This window comes from Fundulus heteroclitus, chromosome 15 (genome assembly GCF_011125445.2).
Source record: "Fundulus heteroclitus isolate FHET01 chromosome 15, MU-UCD_Fhet_4.1, whole genome shotgun sequence".
Lineage (NCBI taxonomy): Eukaryota > Metazoa > Chordata > Actinopteri > Cyprinodontiformes > Fundulidae > Fundulus > Fundulus heteroclitus.
Genome location: NC_046375.1, coordinates 31,264,354 through 31,278,523, shown reverse-complemented (window position 1 = coordinate 31,278,523; position 14,170 = coordinate 31,264,354). Strand labels below are relative to the sequence as shown.

General features: G+C 43.7%; 3 protein-coding genes across 7 annotated transcripts in view; all 3 read left to right on the top strand.

Annotated features, from left to right (window-relative positions):
* casp8ap2 (caspase 8 associated protein 2) overlaps positions 1-6,422 on the top strand; it is a 33,210-nt gene extending 26,788 nt beyond the window's left edge. For all 4 annotated transcript variants that reach the window (XM_021311404.2, XM_036147123.1, XM_036147125.1 and 1 more), the window contains exon 10: positions 5,494-6,422. In XM_021311404.2, the coding sequence (XP_021167079.2) occupies positions 5,494-5,556 (63 nt within the window). In that variant the 3' untranslated portion in view covers positions 5,557-6,422. The remainder of the gene's footprint in view (positions 1-5,493) is intronic.
* Positions 6,423-7,533: 1,111 nt separating this feature from the next.
* cx52.6 (connexin 52.6) lies at positions 7,534-10,952 on the top strand. Of its 2 annotated transcripts, XM_012853984.3 has the most exons (3): positions 7,534-7,765; positions 7,847-9,280; positions 10,606-10,952. In XM_012853984.3, exons 2-3 carry the CDS (start codon positions 7,868-7,870, stop codon positions 10,642-10,644), a joined length of 1,452 nt encoding a protein of 483 aa, XP_012709438.1. In that variant the 5' UTR covers positions 7,534-7,765; positions 7,847-7,867; the 3' UTR covers positions 10,645-10,952. The 2 variants fall into 2 exon arrangements, with proteins under 2 accessions (XP_012709438.1, XP_036003028.1); XM_036147135.1 differs by lacking the exon at positions 10,606-10,952 and having other exon boundaries at positions 7,847-10,571.
* A 1,012-nt stretch (positions 10,953-11,964) lies between these two features.
* Positions 11,965-13,903, top strand: LOC118566233. Its single transcript, XM_036147668.1, has 3 exons — positions 11,965-12,026; positions 12,100-12,873; positions 13,002-13,903. The coding sequence occupies exons 1-3, from the start codon at positions 11,965-11,967 to the stop codon at positions 13,099-13,101; spliced, it is 936 nt and encodes a 311-aa protein (XP_036003561.1). The 3' UTR covers positions 13,102-13,903.
* The last annotated feature ends 267 nt before the right edge of the window (positions 13,904-14,170 follow it).

Below are 14,170 nucleotides of genomic sequence, written 5' to 3'. Positions count from 1 at the left end.
AAAAATCTAAATTGCAATATGTTTCAACCAAAATTACGATTGCGATTTAATTTAGACTTTTCTCTACATTATCTACAAGGAACAAAAATTCCCTGTAGATAAAAATGTTTTAAAAAGGGACTATTTAAAACAAGAGAATAACCACTTTTTAATTAATCAGAATATCCTTATTCAATAGAATAGCTTGTTGAATTAGAAATGAATCAATTCTTGTAGAACATAAAGTGAAACCTGCAAATAAGTGTATGTATTAAACAGTTTGACCGATACTTAATGCTATGGTGATATTCCCATTGCTCAGCAGCTTTCTAATAATAACAAGCAGAGATTTTCAATTCAATTCTATTTTATTTATATAGCACCAATTCATGAAACATGTCATCTCAAGGCACTTTACAAAGTCAAATTCAATCACATCATACAGATTGGTCAAAAATGTCCTATATAAGGGAACCAGTTGATTGCTTCAAAGTCCCGACAAGCAGCATTCACTCCTGGAGAAGCGTAGAGCTACAGGGAGAGTCGTCTGCATTGTCCGTGGCTTTGCAGCAATCCCTCATACTGAGCAAGCATTAAGCGACAGTGGAAAGAAAAACTCCCCATTAATGGAAAGGAAAAACCTCCAGCAGAACCGGGCTCAGTATGAACGGTCATCTGCCTCGACCGACTGGGGGTTACAGAAGACAGAGCACAACAAGACAGACAAAAAGCACAGAATCACTCATTGATCCAGTAATCTGTTCTACATTAGATGGTAATAGCGGGTGATCTGTCTTCCTTGGATGATGTCACAGTTAACAGAACGTCAGACCAGGTGTACCTACTATGAAGAAAAAGAGAGCAAAAAGTTAAAAGCTGAAATGACAATAGTAATTTCAATGCAATGCAATGCAAAACTAGAGAACAGTAGACTGGAGAACAGTAGAAATCAGTAGAGTGAGAAAAATAGACTTAGACTTAGACAACGTTATTTGTCATTTTGTATGCACAGAGTGCGTACAGAACGAAATTTCATTGCATACAGCTTGTAAATTGCAGTAAAATTAAATTACAGTATAGGGTGCAGCAATGATTTAAAAGTAAACAATTTAAATGTAGACAATGCAGGAGAAGTCACAGTGTACAGGTGAGTATATTTAAAACCATTTGTATGTGCAGAATTGATTATGCAAAGGGCATTTGTGCAAGAATACAGCTTGTAAATTACAGTAGATTTAAAATACAGTATAAGGTGCAGCAGTGATTCAAAAGTAAACAATTGAAATGTAAACAATGCAGGAGAAGTCACAGTGTACAGGTGAGTATTTTTAAAACCATTTGTATGTACAGAATTTGATTGTGCAAAGGGCATTTTGTGCAAGAATGCATTTAAAAACTAGGAGTTTTTAAATGCATTTGTGATGCTAGATGGAGATGCAATGATGTGTTGATGCAATGAGTGTTTATGGATTATAGTTCAGCAGTTCAACAGTCTGATGGCAGCAGGGAAAAAGCTTTTGCAGAACCTGGTGGACCTGCAGCGGATGCTGCGGAACCTCTTCCCAGAGGGCAGCAGGGAGAACAGTCCATGGTGGGGGTGTGAGGGGTCCCTGATGATGTTGCGGGCTCGGGACACGCAGCGCTGAGATGAAATGTCTTTTATGGAGGGAAGAGGAGCCCTGATGATCCCTTCTTCTGTCCTCATCACTCTCCTCACGTTCGTCCAGTCAGAGGCACTGCCGCCTCCACACCACACAGAGAGACAGCTGGTCAGAATGCTCTCTATGGTGCTTCTGTAGAAGGTCGTGAGGATGGGCGGGGGCAGGTGGGCTCTCCTCATCCTCCTCAGGAAGTACAAGCGCTTCTGTGCCCTCTTCACCAGTGACGTGGTGTTCACAAACCAGCTGAGGTTGTCCGTGATGTGCACCACCCCCCTGGGGTGCAGTCACGTGCACAATTTGGTGCTGCTGACTACCTCTACAGCTGAGCTGTTGAGCAGTGGAGTGTGGTGAGGCTGGTTCTTCCTGAAGTCGACGATGATCTCCTTCGTCTTCTCCACGTTCAGGATCAGGCTGTTTTCTCTGCACCAGCCCACCAGCTGCTCTACCTCCTCTCTGTAGTCCTGGTCGTTGTCGTCTCTGATCAGGCCCACCACCGTTGTGTCGTCAGCAAACTTCACAATGTGATTGGTGGTGAACCTGAGGATGCAGTTGTGTGTCATCAGGTGAACAGCAGGGGGCTCAGAACGCAGCCCTGAGGGGAGCCCGTGCTGAGGGTGATGACATCGGAGGTGTTCTGTCCGACCTAGAGTGACTGAGGTCTGTTGGTGAGGAAGTCTAGCAGCCAGTTGCGAAGGAGTGTGCTGAAGCCCAGATGTTCCAGTTTTCCCACCAGGTGCTGTGGGATGATGGTGTTAAACGCCGAACTGAAGTCCAGGAACAGCATCCGCACGTGTGTGTTCTCCTCCAGGTGTGCCAGGCTCAGGTAAAGAGCAGAGGAGATGGCGTCCTCAGTGGAGCGGTTCCGTCGGGAGTCAGTGCAACAGGCTAGTAGTCATTGAAACGGTGACTTGAGGTTTCTTCGGCACCGGAATGATGGAGGCAGGCTTAAAGCATGCTGGCACTGAGGCTTGGTCCAGCGAGGTGTTAAAAATGTCTGTGAGAACACCAGCCAGCTGGCCTGCACACTCCTTGAGCACCCGCCCAGGTATGTTGTCGGGACCTGGTGCCTTCCGCGGGTTGACTCTCCTCAAAGTCTTCCACACGTCGGCAGTGTCAAGGCAGAGCACCTCCTCTTCCTGATGGGGAACAGCTTTCACAGTTGGAGTGCTGTTTAGTGTCTCAAACCTCCCAAAGAAGTTATTTAGTCCCTTAAGGAAGTCAGCATCAACTTCACCCACCGGGGGGTAGGGCGTGTTGTATTCAGTGATCGCCTGTATGCCTTTCCATATGCTCCTGGTGTTGCTGGCGTCATGGAAAAGCTCCTGGATTTTCTGACTGTGGTTCCGCTTCGCTAACCTGATGGCACGGTTCAAGTTGGCTCTCGATGTCCTCAGTGCCTCCTTGTCACCAGACTTGAAGGCTGAGTTCCATGCTTTAGTGCTTGACGGACCTCAACAGTAATCCATGGTCGTTGGCTTGCTCGGATGATGATGGTCTTTGTGGTGCTGACGTCCTCAATGCATTTGTTGATGTAGGCTGACACAGTCATGGGTACTCATCAATGTCAATCTTGTCCTCATAAGTTGCTGCAGCTTTGAACATGTCCCAGTCAGTGCACTCAAAACAGTCCTGGAGCGCCTCCATTGCTCCCTCAGTCCACACCCTCACCTGCCTCACTACAGGTTTAGCTCTGATCAGCAGAGGCTTGTATGCAGGAGTTAGCATAACAGATAGACTGAAGAGCCCATTTTGGGGCGGGGTGCTGCCCTGAATGCGCCTTTTATGTTGGTGTAAACCAGGTCTAGAGTGTTCTCTCCCCAAGTTGCAAAATCCACATGTTGGTAAAAATGAGGGAGAACAGTTTTCATATTTGCCTGGTTAAAATCCCCAGCAATGATGAAAACGCCTTCCGTGTGTGCAGATTGCAGCTCAGAGATAGTCTGATAGAGGACACTCATGGCCTCTTTTGTATTAGCGCTCAGAGGAACATAAACCGCTGTGATAATAACAGTGAACTTTCTAGACAGATAAAAAGGTCTGCAGCTAATAATCAGGGTCTCGATGTCCGGAGAGCAAAAACTTGTGATTATTCAAGCATTTTTACACCAGGTGTTATTGATGTAAACGCAGAGTCCGCCTCCTTGGGTCTTACCACTGAGTTCTTTGTTTCTGACGGCACGGAAAGTAGCTAGCCCCTCCAGGCTAACGGCTTGGTCTGGGATTGTTGAGTTGAGCCATGTCTTGGTCAGAATCAGAGCGCAGCATTCTCTAAACTCCCTCTTTGCAGAGAGCTCGAGTTATAGATGGTCTATTTTGTTGTCCAGTGAGCGGACGTTGGAAAGCCAGATGGACGGGAGCAGCGATCTGAATGAGTTAGCCTTTAGCTTAGCTGCTAAGCCTCCGCGGCAGCCGCGCTGCTTCGGCCGGCTACACCGCTTTCACTTTGCTCTCCACCGACGTGAGCTGCTCGTAGAGTCCGCCGCCTCACAGGCCTCGGGGACTGGTACCCGTAGTACGCCGAAGCCACGTAAACAGTCGAGCGTAGTAGTAGTTAAAAGTCCAAAAACACTACATGACCGTAACTCCAACAGGCGTTCACGGTCAAGTACTGATCGGCTGGGTAGATGAGAGATTTCTAGCGAGTTTGGCGGCATTTTTTATTAGAGTTGGTCGGAGCTGTACGGAAGTCAACCCTGATGTCCTCCAGTAGCCTAAGAGTATAGCAGCATAACTATAGAGATTGCTGGTTGTTGGCTGGTATCCACGGGTTCTTTTTAAACAAAATGTATTGAACACTTCTAGAAACCATTACATTCCACATTACTTCCGCAAACAGTAAGCTGCTCTGTGTCTCCTTCTGTTATCTGTGCATGTGGGTTGCTTTGCGTTCTTGAACCCTTCAGACAGAAGTCGTATTTAATAGTATGAACATTTCAGCAAAAAATCGTAATTGAGCATCAAGACCTGCAGAGTGAACGTAGCCTTTGACTTGCAGAATTCACTCCTCCTGAATCAGCATGGATTCACATGCATTGTGTCATTTACTTTGCAGCAATCCCTCATACTGATAAGTATGAATGAAGTGACAGTGGAAAGGAATCTCCCCTTTAACAGGAAGGAAAAACCTCCAGCAGAATCAGGCTCAGTGTGATCGGTCATCTGCCTCGACCAACTGAGGGTTAGAGAAGACAGAGCAGACACACAAAAAGCACAGAAACACACATTGATCCAGGAATACTTTGTATGTGAGAGACTGTAATGGCAGAGCCTGCTTATATAGCTGAGTGTCATCAGCATAACAGTGGAAATTAATCTGGTGCTGTCTGATAATTGTACCAATAGGAAGCATGTATATAATAAATAGAATTGGCCCAAAGACTGAACCCTGTGGTACTCCACAAGTGACCCTAGAATTTGAAAAAGATTTATTATTAACACGAACAAACTGGAATCTGTCCATATTTAAACCAGCCTAATGCTTTTCCCTTAATCCCTACAGTACATTCTAGTCTTTCTAGGAGAATATTGTGATCAACTGTGTCAAATGCAGCACTGAGATCTAACGGGACAAGTACTGACACACGTCCATTATCTGAGGCCATGAGAATATCATTAGTGACCTTCACCAGAGCTGTGTTGTGATGAGCTCTGATGCCTGAATGAAACTCTTCCAACAGTCATTACTGTGTAAATGTTCACATACTTGATTAACAACTATTTTCTCAAAAATTTTAGATAAGAAGATTAGATATAGGTCTGTAATTAATTCAGTCATCTAGATTAAGAGACGGTTGTTTAAGTAAAGATTTGATGACATTTACTTTCGTACTAATTACTTGTTTATTTCTTTCAGGTTGCTCACAGGTTTTACCAGCTCATGAAGCTTTTTAAGAAGCAAGAGGAAATGGATACTTGATTTTTCCCTTTGATTTTTATTTCAATGGAAAAAAATCTTCCCAACCAGACCTGTGTAATGTGATCCACTGCACTGCAGCAAAACTCAAGTGGCTCATTCGTTGGAGGTTCTGGAGAGTCCTGATGTGTTGGTTCCAACATTGATGCTGCTCTCCGTAAACATCTCAAGACTTAACAGGAAGCACAATTGCTTCCTTTTAATAGATTATTTCCTGTTTATTGAACTAACACATGGCTTTAATAAAAAAAAGAAACCTTAAGAGGAATGTCTGAGTATTTGACACATTGAAATGGGTTTTATTTTTGTGTTAATTTTTTAAGCAACTGGAATTGTTTTTTTTTGTTTTTTGTTATGATCACCTTTTACTGAAAACCCATGGCAGGATCTACAAATTCCTTTTTCAATATTAGCACTTTGTACAATTTTCAACAATGTCCTAGTCTTCCTCAAAACCAGTTGTAAAATGTCTTAAAAACCACGTTTCAGCTCAGGACATCCTCATATTTTTCTTCTAGTTCGCAAACTTTGTGCATTCCCTCTGGTAACAACTTGAAGGGTAATCCAGCAATACATTACCTGCTGTCAAATCGACAGCTCTGGTCTTTTTTGCAACCAATCTTTGTGTGACGTTAGTCTCGCTAACTAATGTTGGTGTTTCTGGGTTTAAAGGCAGCATTTTCTTTGCTGATTACATAAACTGTTTACATGTCCATCCATGTCAGCAGACTGTCTTCATACAAGCTGTTTCTCTGTGCCTTAATGGCATTAAGTTGAAATCTTCTCATTGTGTAAATCAAAACCGAATGCATTATTCTTCCTACTGTACATAACATTTTCTTGAAAATAAAGTTGTATTTATTTATGCAGCTATCAGATATCCAGGCTTTTGATTATGTTGTCTTTTCTCTTTATAATGAGCCATTATATGACCGGAAACAGCCGCACTTTCAGTTTCTCTGAAATCATTTCGACACCTATCCAGGAATCTTTGTCAAGTCACATACACCATATTGCAAGTATTCACTTGTCTGTCAAATGAACGGACTTTCCATTCTTAATCCCAGGCGTCTGACGTGTCAGTCCACCCTTCACAGCTGAAGCAGTTTCAAATCTTCTAAACTGTTTAAGACTGTTTTGTCTAGACATTTGATATGAATCTTTCTGGAAACATTTATGAGATCAAACACAGGTCAGGACACGGAACAGGCCAGTAAAGTTCTGCCACACCAGACTTGCTCTTTATGCACCTTGTTTTGGGTATGAAATCTCCAAAGTGTCCTGGTAGGCTGTGCTTTAATACTGAGTGAGCACCATGCAATAATCCCCTCTACACTAAACTAAATACATGACAAGGTGAAATCAGGCAGGTGTCGGTATTTCGCCATTTTAGAGAACACATCGCCACTGCTATAGAGTCCAGTAGCAGCTTACTTTAAATCAGCATTCAAAGCTTTGCAGCTGTTTGGCCAAGGTATATTCAGTATATTATAGAGATTTATTTTAATTAAAAACTTCCAGAAAGTTCTACTTGTAACAGTCATCTCCTGTATCCTCCATATGCCAAGGGTCTAAGTGGAAAAACTGTGTATAAATCATAGTGCTAGTTGAAAAACAAAGTACAAGAGGTAGAAAAATACCCCAATACCCTGCTAACTACTACTACCATGCATTGCTAGTAGTTTATCTATCTATCTTTTTGTGAAGAGTGACCTTCGCTGACAGTGCTCGGGCTTTCGGTCCCTATCCTTTCTGCTCTGTGTGCAGAGTTCCTACTCTGCATAGAAACGCCTACAACCTCCAACTCATTCTTCTTACATTCAAGATCCAACGAAATAGACAAATTGCGTTTTTTTCTGCATTGTTTTAATCATGTTGAGGTGACCCAGAAATATCATTAAGGAAAGCTGAAAGCTTTGGACAACGCTGTGTATTGACACCTTAGTCAGCAATGTTTCCTGTTTAGTGTCCTGATAAAAGTGTGGCAGGGTGAAACTGACCTCAGGGTATTATAGGCTCATGAGGTGGATCAATAGGTTCAAACTGGAGTCCTAGTTAGCAGCAGCATTGAAACAGTGGGAGTCATAGCGCACAGTGGGCTTTCAGCAGTCTTCAAGGGACCGCCAATGAGCCCGGATGTCTCGGCAGATGGATCATCTTTTCTATAACAACGTTATGATAAAATACAAGAAGCAAGGGCGCTAGAAGACCTGTAAGTGCATTTTTTATTCAATGTTTAAAACATTTAGATAAAAATCTTACAAACTGCATTATTTTCCTAATTCACTCACAGCTACTAACAATGTGAGAGAAGATGGGGGACTGGAACTTGTTGGGCAGCATCTTAGAAGAAGTCCACATTCATTCTACCATTGTGGGGAAGATCTGGCTCACCATCCTCTTTATTTTCCGAATGCTTGTCCTTGGTGTTGCTGCTGAAGACGTCTGGGATGACGAGCAAAGCGAGTTCGTCTGCAACACGGAGCAGCCCGGCTGCAAGAATGTCTGCTACGACCAGGCTTTCCCTATCTCCATGATACGTTACTGGGTCCTGCAGATCATCTTCGTATCCTCTCCCTCACTGGTCTACATGGGGCACGCTTTGTACCGTCTGAGAACCCTTGATAAAGAGCGGCATAAAAAGAAGGCCTGTCTGAAGGCTGAGCTGGAGGGGACCGACCCTGACCAGGAGGACCACAAGAGGATCGAGCGGGAGCTCAGGAAATTAGATGAGCAGAAGAAAGTAAGGAAAGCACCGCTAAGAGGATCTTTGCTTCGCACATATGTCTTTCATATCCTGACCAGATCTGTGGTGGAGGTGGGCTTCATCATTGGCCAGTGTGCTCTTTATGGCATTGGACTGTCCCCTCTGTACAAGTGTGAAAGGCTGCCTTGCCCCAACAGCGTCGACTGTTTTGTTTCAAGGCCTACAGAGAAAAACATTTTCATGGTTTTCATGCTGGTCATTGCTGGAGTGTCTTTGTTCCTCAACCTTCTGGAGATTTTCCATCTGGGGGTGAAAAAGATCAAGCAAAGCTTATATGGGTACAAATATGGAGACGATGACAGTGTTTGCAGGTCAAAGAAAAATTCCATAGTGCAACAAATTTGTGTTCTCACTAACTCCTCGCCGCAAAGGCTGCTTGAGCTGACGCAGATCGCATCAGATCCTCGCAAGGATTCTCATGGAGATGTTCACCCTCATAGTTTGGTTCCGGCAGCTTGTCAGAATCCAGGGGGGATGGATGTCTCACAGCAGCATCGTGCGCAGACGTACCGGCCGAGCCAAGGTGACATCCAGCGTTTGCAGCAACTTGGGGCTGTGGAGCGGCGGCACACACTGGAAAACAGGAAACCCTCGTTCAGCAGTGATGAGTCAAATGGACCTCAGAGTTCGGGCAAGCCTCGCTATTCAGGACCTCGAGCTACGCTAGTGGCCAGCCACATGGAGATCCCAGCTGCCCTGAGGAACCCTCAGAGGAAGCAGAGCAAAGTCAATGTGAGCAAGGAGCTCAGCGACATGAGTGATTCTCCAGAGAGTGACCACTATCCCACAGCCAGGAAGTGCAGCTTTATGTCCCGAGGACTGTCGGAGGCCAAGCTTGCCAGTCCATCTGATAGTGGTGCCTCTCAGAGTGGAACAGATACTGAGGGCCAGCACTTCAACCAAGGAGAAAGCCCAGTGATGACCCCACCTCCCCCAGCCTCTGGTAGGAGGATGTCCATGGTAAGAACATTATACCTTCTAGATGAAATCACAGCATCCCCTGTTAGGTTTAACATTCCTGTCCACCAAACACATTTCAATAGTAGACTCAGTGGAACAGGAGATAGGGTTACAGGGTGGGAGTGTTTCCAGGGTTGTGCTGCTCTCTGCTGGATCACCATGGGATGAGCTGGTAGGGTCCAATCAGGGTTAACACTTTCCATTCTTCGTTCCCAGCCAATGCCAAAGTCCCGGCTTTTAAATCAGGGCATTTCCTGTTAGAAACATCATTATTGAGACAAGTTTAACTACAGATATTCCTGCTAAAAAGAAAGGTTTTATGTGGCAGGCGAAAATGATAAAAAAAAACTTTACTCAAGGTCTTATTGAATGCAGCTGTAGATAAACAGCAGCACAGAAGCAAAGACCTGCCATTAAAACTAACTGTAACAAACCAAGCAGTCCAAAACTGCACTGCTATGTATAATTTTATAAAGAGGGTATAACTGCCCATAAAACAAGACAACTTCCATGGGTGACCCCAAGAAAACAGGCTGTTTCTAGTGAGAGCTATGTGATCCATAAAGAAAATGGTAATTTAGCCAAAAAAGCCTCCTGGCAGAGTTGATCAGCAACAGGGTTAGTTCAGCTGTGACATGCACACCGTGGGGTGTTGTCCCAGGAACAATATTCATTTGAGAAAATATGGACAAGTGTACAGAGATTTAAACTAGAATCTGCTTGAACTGACAGGGATTTTTTGGAGACTCAGTTTTTAGTTTTTAATGGTGGGTATTCCCCGTTGAATAGTCCCTGAGCTGGTTAGATCTCATCTGGCTTTCCAGTATGGATTTCCACCTGGATTCTGGAAAATGAGTTTAGAAATATGGCATCTCTCATCCTAATTCTACAAGTCAAATTATTTTTCTTTTTTAGTCATTCTGCTATATTTAGGTTCACTGGTGATGTTTTAAGTACTGGACAAATGATCTTACACTGCCTGGACTCTGGAATATTTTGGTATAAATATGTATAATGTCTATGTTGATTCGGAGGCCCTGCCCAAATCATCCACCCTCCATCACCGTGTGTGTGAATGTTTGTGCCAAAAGGCAAATTTGGCACAAACAATAAGGAGCTGTGGATTGTGATTAAACGTCTCTTCTATGGTCTTAACTTGAAAAAAAAATTTAATTGTACAGTAACCATGCATTCATAGCTTTAAGGTTGAAATGAAAGAAAAAAAAAATATTTAAACACAAATATCCTGGGTGGTCCAGAGAACAGAGTAATGTCTCCTTAGTGGATAACAATGGACTTCCCACAGATTGTGCTTTTTCTTTCAGAGCATGATTCTGGAGTTGTCTTCGATCATGAAGAAGTGAACCAAAAATCCCCACTTTGAGGCCCAGGCCAGAAGCCCAGAGGACTTCTGTACCCATGAGCACACACCTCACCTTTCACTTCATTTATAGTTTAAATGTAATTTGCAGCATCTGATTGGATTCCTTCATGCACATAGTTTTTTTTTTAGGTCTGTGGATCAAATAACTGCTTTATTTGTGTCAATTCATGCATGGTTGGACATTAAGTGATCCTCTACAACTCGTGTAGCAAAGATGTAGGACAGAAGGATGTAACACAGGACTGTGGACAATGACAATGGAAATCAATAAATCATTAATATGCAATAATAAATTACCTGAATAGAAAAAAAATCCGATAATTTGTTTTTTTCATGTGTGATTACCTATCATTTCAGTTCATATCATTTTGGTTCTTTCTGCTGAGATGGCATTTTACCATCAGCTACTGATTCTTTGCAGTAGTAGACCAGTGTCTGTATTCTCAGATTCTCAGACTCCTCTCAGAGAGCTCCGACCTTAGCCTACAAATTCCTACCTAGGAGTCTTAGCTTCAGGGTGATTTAGATGCTGCTGAGTGCAACTCTGAGTAAAGAGCCGTGAGAATTTTTGATCATAGTGAGGAGATGTGGTTGACCCTGTTGCTGGGTGTGGTGCTGTCTTCTGAGAGCTGTGATTGGTTGATAGTACAAAGGAAAAAAACAACCAAATGCAGTCCTCTAATCAAAGGAGAGAAGTTAACTGATGAGACCGGATTAAGAAATGTGTCTCAAGATGATAAAACTTAACAAAACTTTCTCAGTATTAATAAGTGAATGATTGTTCTAGAAGTTTATGAACACATTCCTCCACTGTTTAGGCAGTGGATCAGCCAATTAGTTCTCTCTGTTTCCACTATCTTCCCTGCTAAGGCACTCTTAGGCTCCATCTGAATACTCTTATTGGGTAATGACTCTTTAGCTAAAACGGTCGCCACCATAGTTGCTGTCTGTGTGGATCCCCAGACGTCTATCCACCCTGGCGACATGCTCCAGCTCAATCCTGAGGCTTTCCCACTCAGGATATATAATAGCTCCTGCAAGTTCTGGGTCTTACCTGGGGTCTCCTCCAGGTGTGAGGGGCCTGTAAAACCTCCAAAGGTGGTGCCCAGGGGGCATCCTGATCAAATACCTGAAGCAGCGACTCTACTTTGAGCTCAAGATTGAGCTCCTCGCCTTATCTCAAAGGCTGAGTCCAGCCCCCCTACAGAGGATACTCCATTCAGCTGCTAGCATCCAGGATCTCCCTTTTTTTCTGGGGATGATCCATATCTCATAATCATAAATAAGAGTTGGAATATAGATGGACCTGACTCATCTCTTTCTTCGTCACAACAGACCAGATCAGTGCCTGCATTACTGCAGGTGAAGCCCGAATTCCTCTGTCCATCTCCCGTTCCATTTTACCATCACTTGGCAATAAGACTTGAAATTTTAGATACTTAAAGTCCTCCTTTACGCTAAGACTCTGTTTGGCTGGTGACTACTCCTCCATCCTGGGCCTGCACTGCCTACTCTGCCTGGCTGGTGACTACTCCTCCATCCTGGGCCTGCACTGCCTACTCTGCCTGGCTGGTGACTACTCCTCCATCCTGGGCCTGCACTGCCTGGCTGGTGACTACTCCTCCATCCTGGGCCTGCACTGCCTACTCTGCCTGGCTGGTGACTACTCCTCCGTCCTGGGCCTGTACTGCCTACTCTGCCTGGCTGGTGACTACTCCTCCATCCTGGGCCTGCACTGCCTGCTCTGCCTGGCTGGTAGCTACTCCTCTATCCTGGGCCTGCACTGCCTACTCTACCTGGCTGGTAGCTACTCCTCCATCCTGGGCCTACACTGCCTACTCTGCCTGGCTGGTGACTACTCCTCCATCCTGGGCCTGCACTGCCTACTCTGCCTGGCTGATAGCTACTCCTCCATCCTGGGCCTGCACTGCCTACTCTGCCTGGCTGGTGACTACTCCTCCATCCTGGGCCTGCACTGCCTACTCTACCTGGCTGGTAGCTACTCCTCCATCCTGGGCCTACACTGCCTACTCTGCCTGGCTGGTGACTACTCCTCCATCCTGGGCCTGCACTGCCTGCTCTGCTTGGCTGGTAGCTACTCCTCCATCCTGGGCCTGCACTGCTTGGCTACTACCTGCTTCTCCAATCCTGCACTTGATCTGCTAGCAAACTGCATTTTTCACCATACTAAACACGCAGCTTTCAACTGGTATGACTTATCATTTAAACATGCATTTTTCACGTGTATTATTGTGCTTTTTGCTTATTTGCTGTTTTCACAATAATCACAAAAATGTTGGACAGAAACTGAATGCTCATATCTCTGAACAAATTCAGGTTGATGCGACATATGATCATAACAAATCAACTGCTCCAATGTACAGAATACCAGTTTCAAAATGTAAAAATATGTTTGTCTCAAAACGTTTGGTCATAAATCAACTTCTTAGTCTTTCAATGTTGCATGATTATTTTTCACTGAATGAAACCTCTATTATGTTACTTTCGATTGAAGTCTCGTCCAAAAATGTTAAATCTCATACTTTCGGAAAACAAAGACGATTAATTCTTATGCTGCTTTTAATGTCTGGAAACATACAGCCAAACCCTGGCCCAGAGGCTCAGACTCCATCTGACTTTAAGTCCTTATCTGGCCTTAAAATTATTCATCTCAATGTCCGAAGTTTATTGCCTAAAATTGATCAAGTACGGATTTGGGTAAAATCAACAAAAGCTGATATAGTGGTTATCTCAGAAACTTGGCTAAAAAAATCTATATCTGACAATGATGTTTGCATAAATAGCTTTCAAATGTATCGTGTCGATAGGCCATCTAAAGGTGGTGGGGTTGCCATCTATATAAACTCATCCTTCAATGTAAAATTACTTCAGGCTGAATCTTTCTATAAACAATTTGAACTGGTAGCACTTAACATTGAAATTTCTAAAGGCTTGCATGTAAATGTTGTAGGATGCTATAGGCCACCTTCAGCCACCCAAAATGCACTTCAATCACTAAAGGATCTCCTGCTTAAGCTTGACTCAATTGAGACTATACTAATTGGAGATCTGAACTGGGATTGGCTTAGTCCAACTTCAGAAGATTTTAAATCCCTGTGTGATCATTTCAACCTAACACAATTAATTGAGTCCCCCACCCGCCAAAACAACAAGTATCCCTCAAAGTCCACACTGATAGATTTGATATTAACAAATGCCCCACAAAAATATTCCTCCACTGGGTTTTTTTTTGCAATGATCTCAGTGACCACTGTCTTGTAGCCACTGTTAGAAACACCAAAATGGACAAGAAGAAACCACGTATTATGATAAAAAGAGATTTAAAACATCTCAATGAACAAGCCTTCTACCATGACCTATGCAAGTGCCAATGGGAGAGAATTTACCTAATTCCTGATGTTGAAACAGCTTGGTCATTTTTCTATGAGTGTTTTATGGCTGTTGTTAATAAGCATGCCCCCTTTAAAAAAATTAGAATTAAAGGA

What these genes read in the sequence shown, in the direction of transcription:
- LOC118566233 (XM_036147668.1), top strand. Translation starts at nt 11,965, where the DNA reads ATGGACCTGACTCATCTCTTTCTTCGTCACAACAGACCAGATCAGTGC. An exon ending in CAGTGCCTGCATTACTGCAG is followed by an intron (nt 12,027 to 12,099) that starts GTGAAGCCCGAA and finishes TTGAAATTTTAG; the next exon opens with ATACTTAAAGTCCTCCTTTA. An exon ending in AAACACGCAGCTTTCAACTG is followed by an intron (nt 12,874 to 13,001) that starts GTATGACTTATC and finishes GAACAAATTCAG; the next exon opens with GTTGATGCGACATATGATCA.
- cx52.6 (XM_036147135.1), top strand. Translation starts at nt 7,868, where the DNA reads ATGGGGGACTGGAACTTGTTGGGCAGCATCTTAGAAGAAGTCCACATT.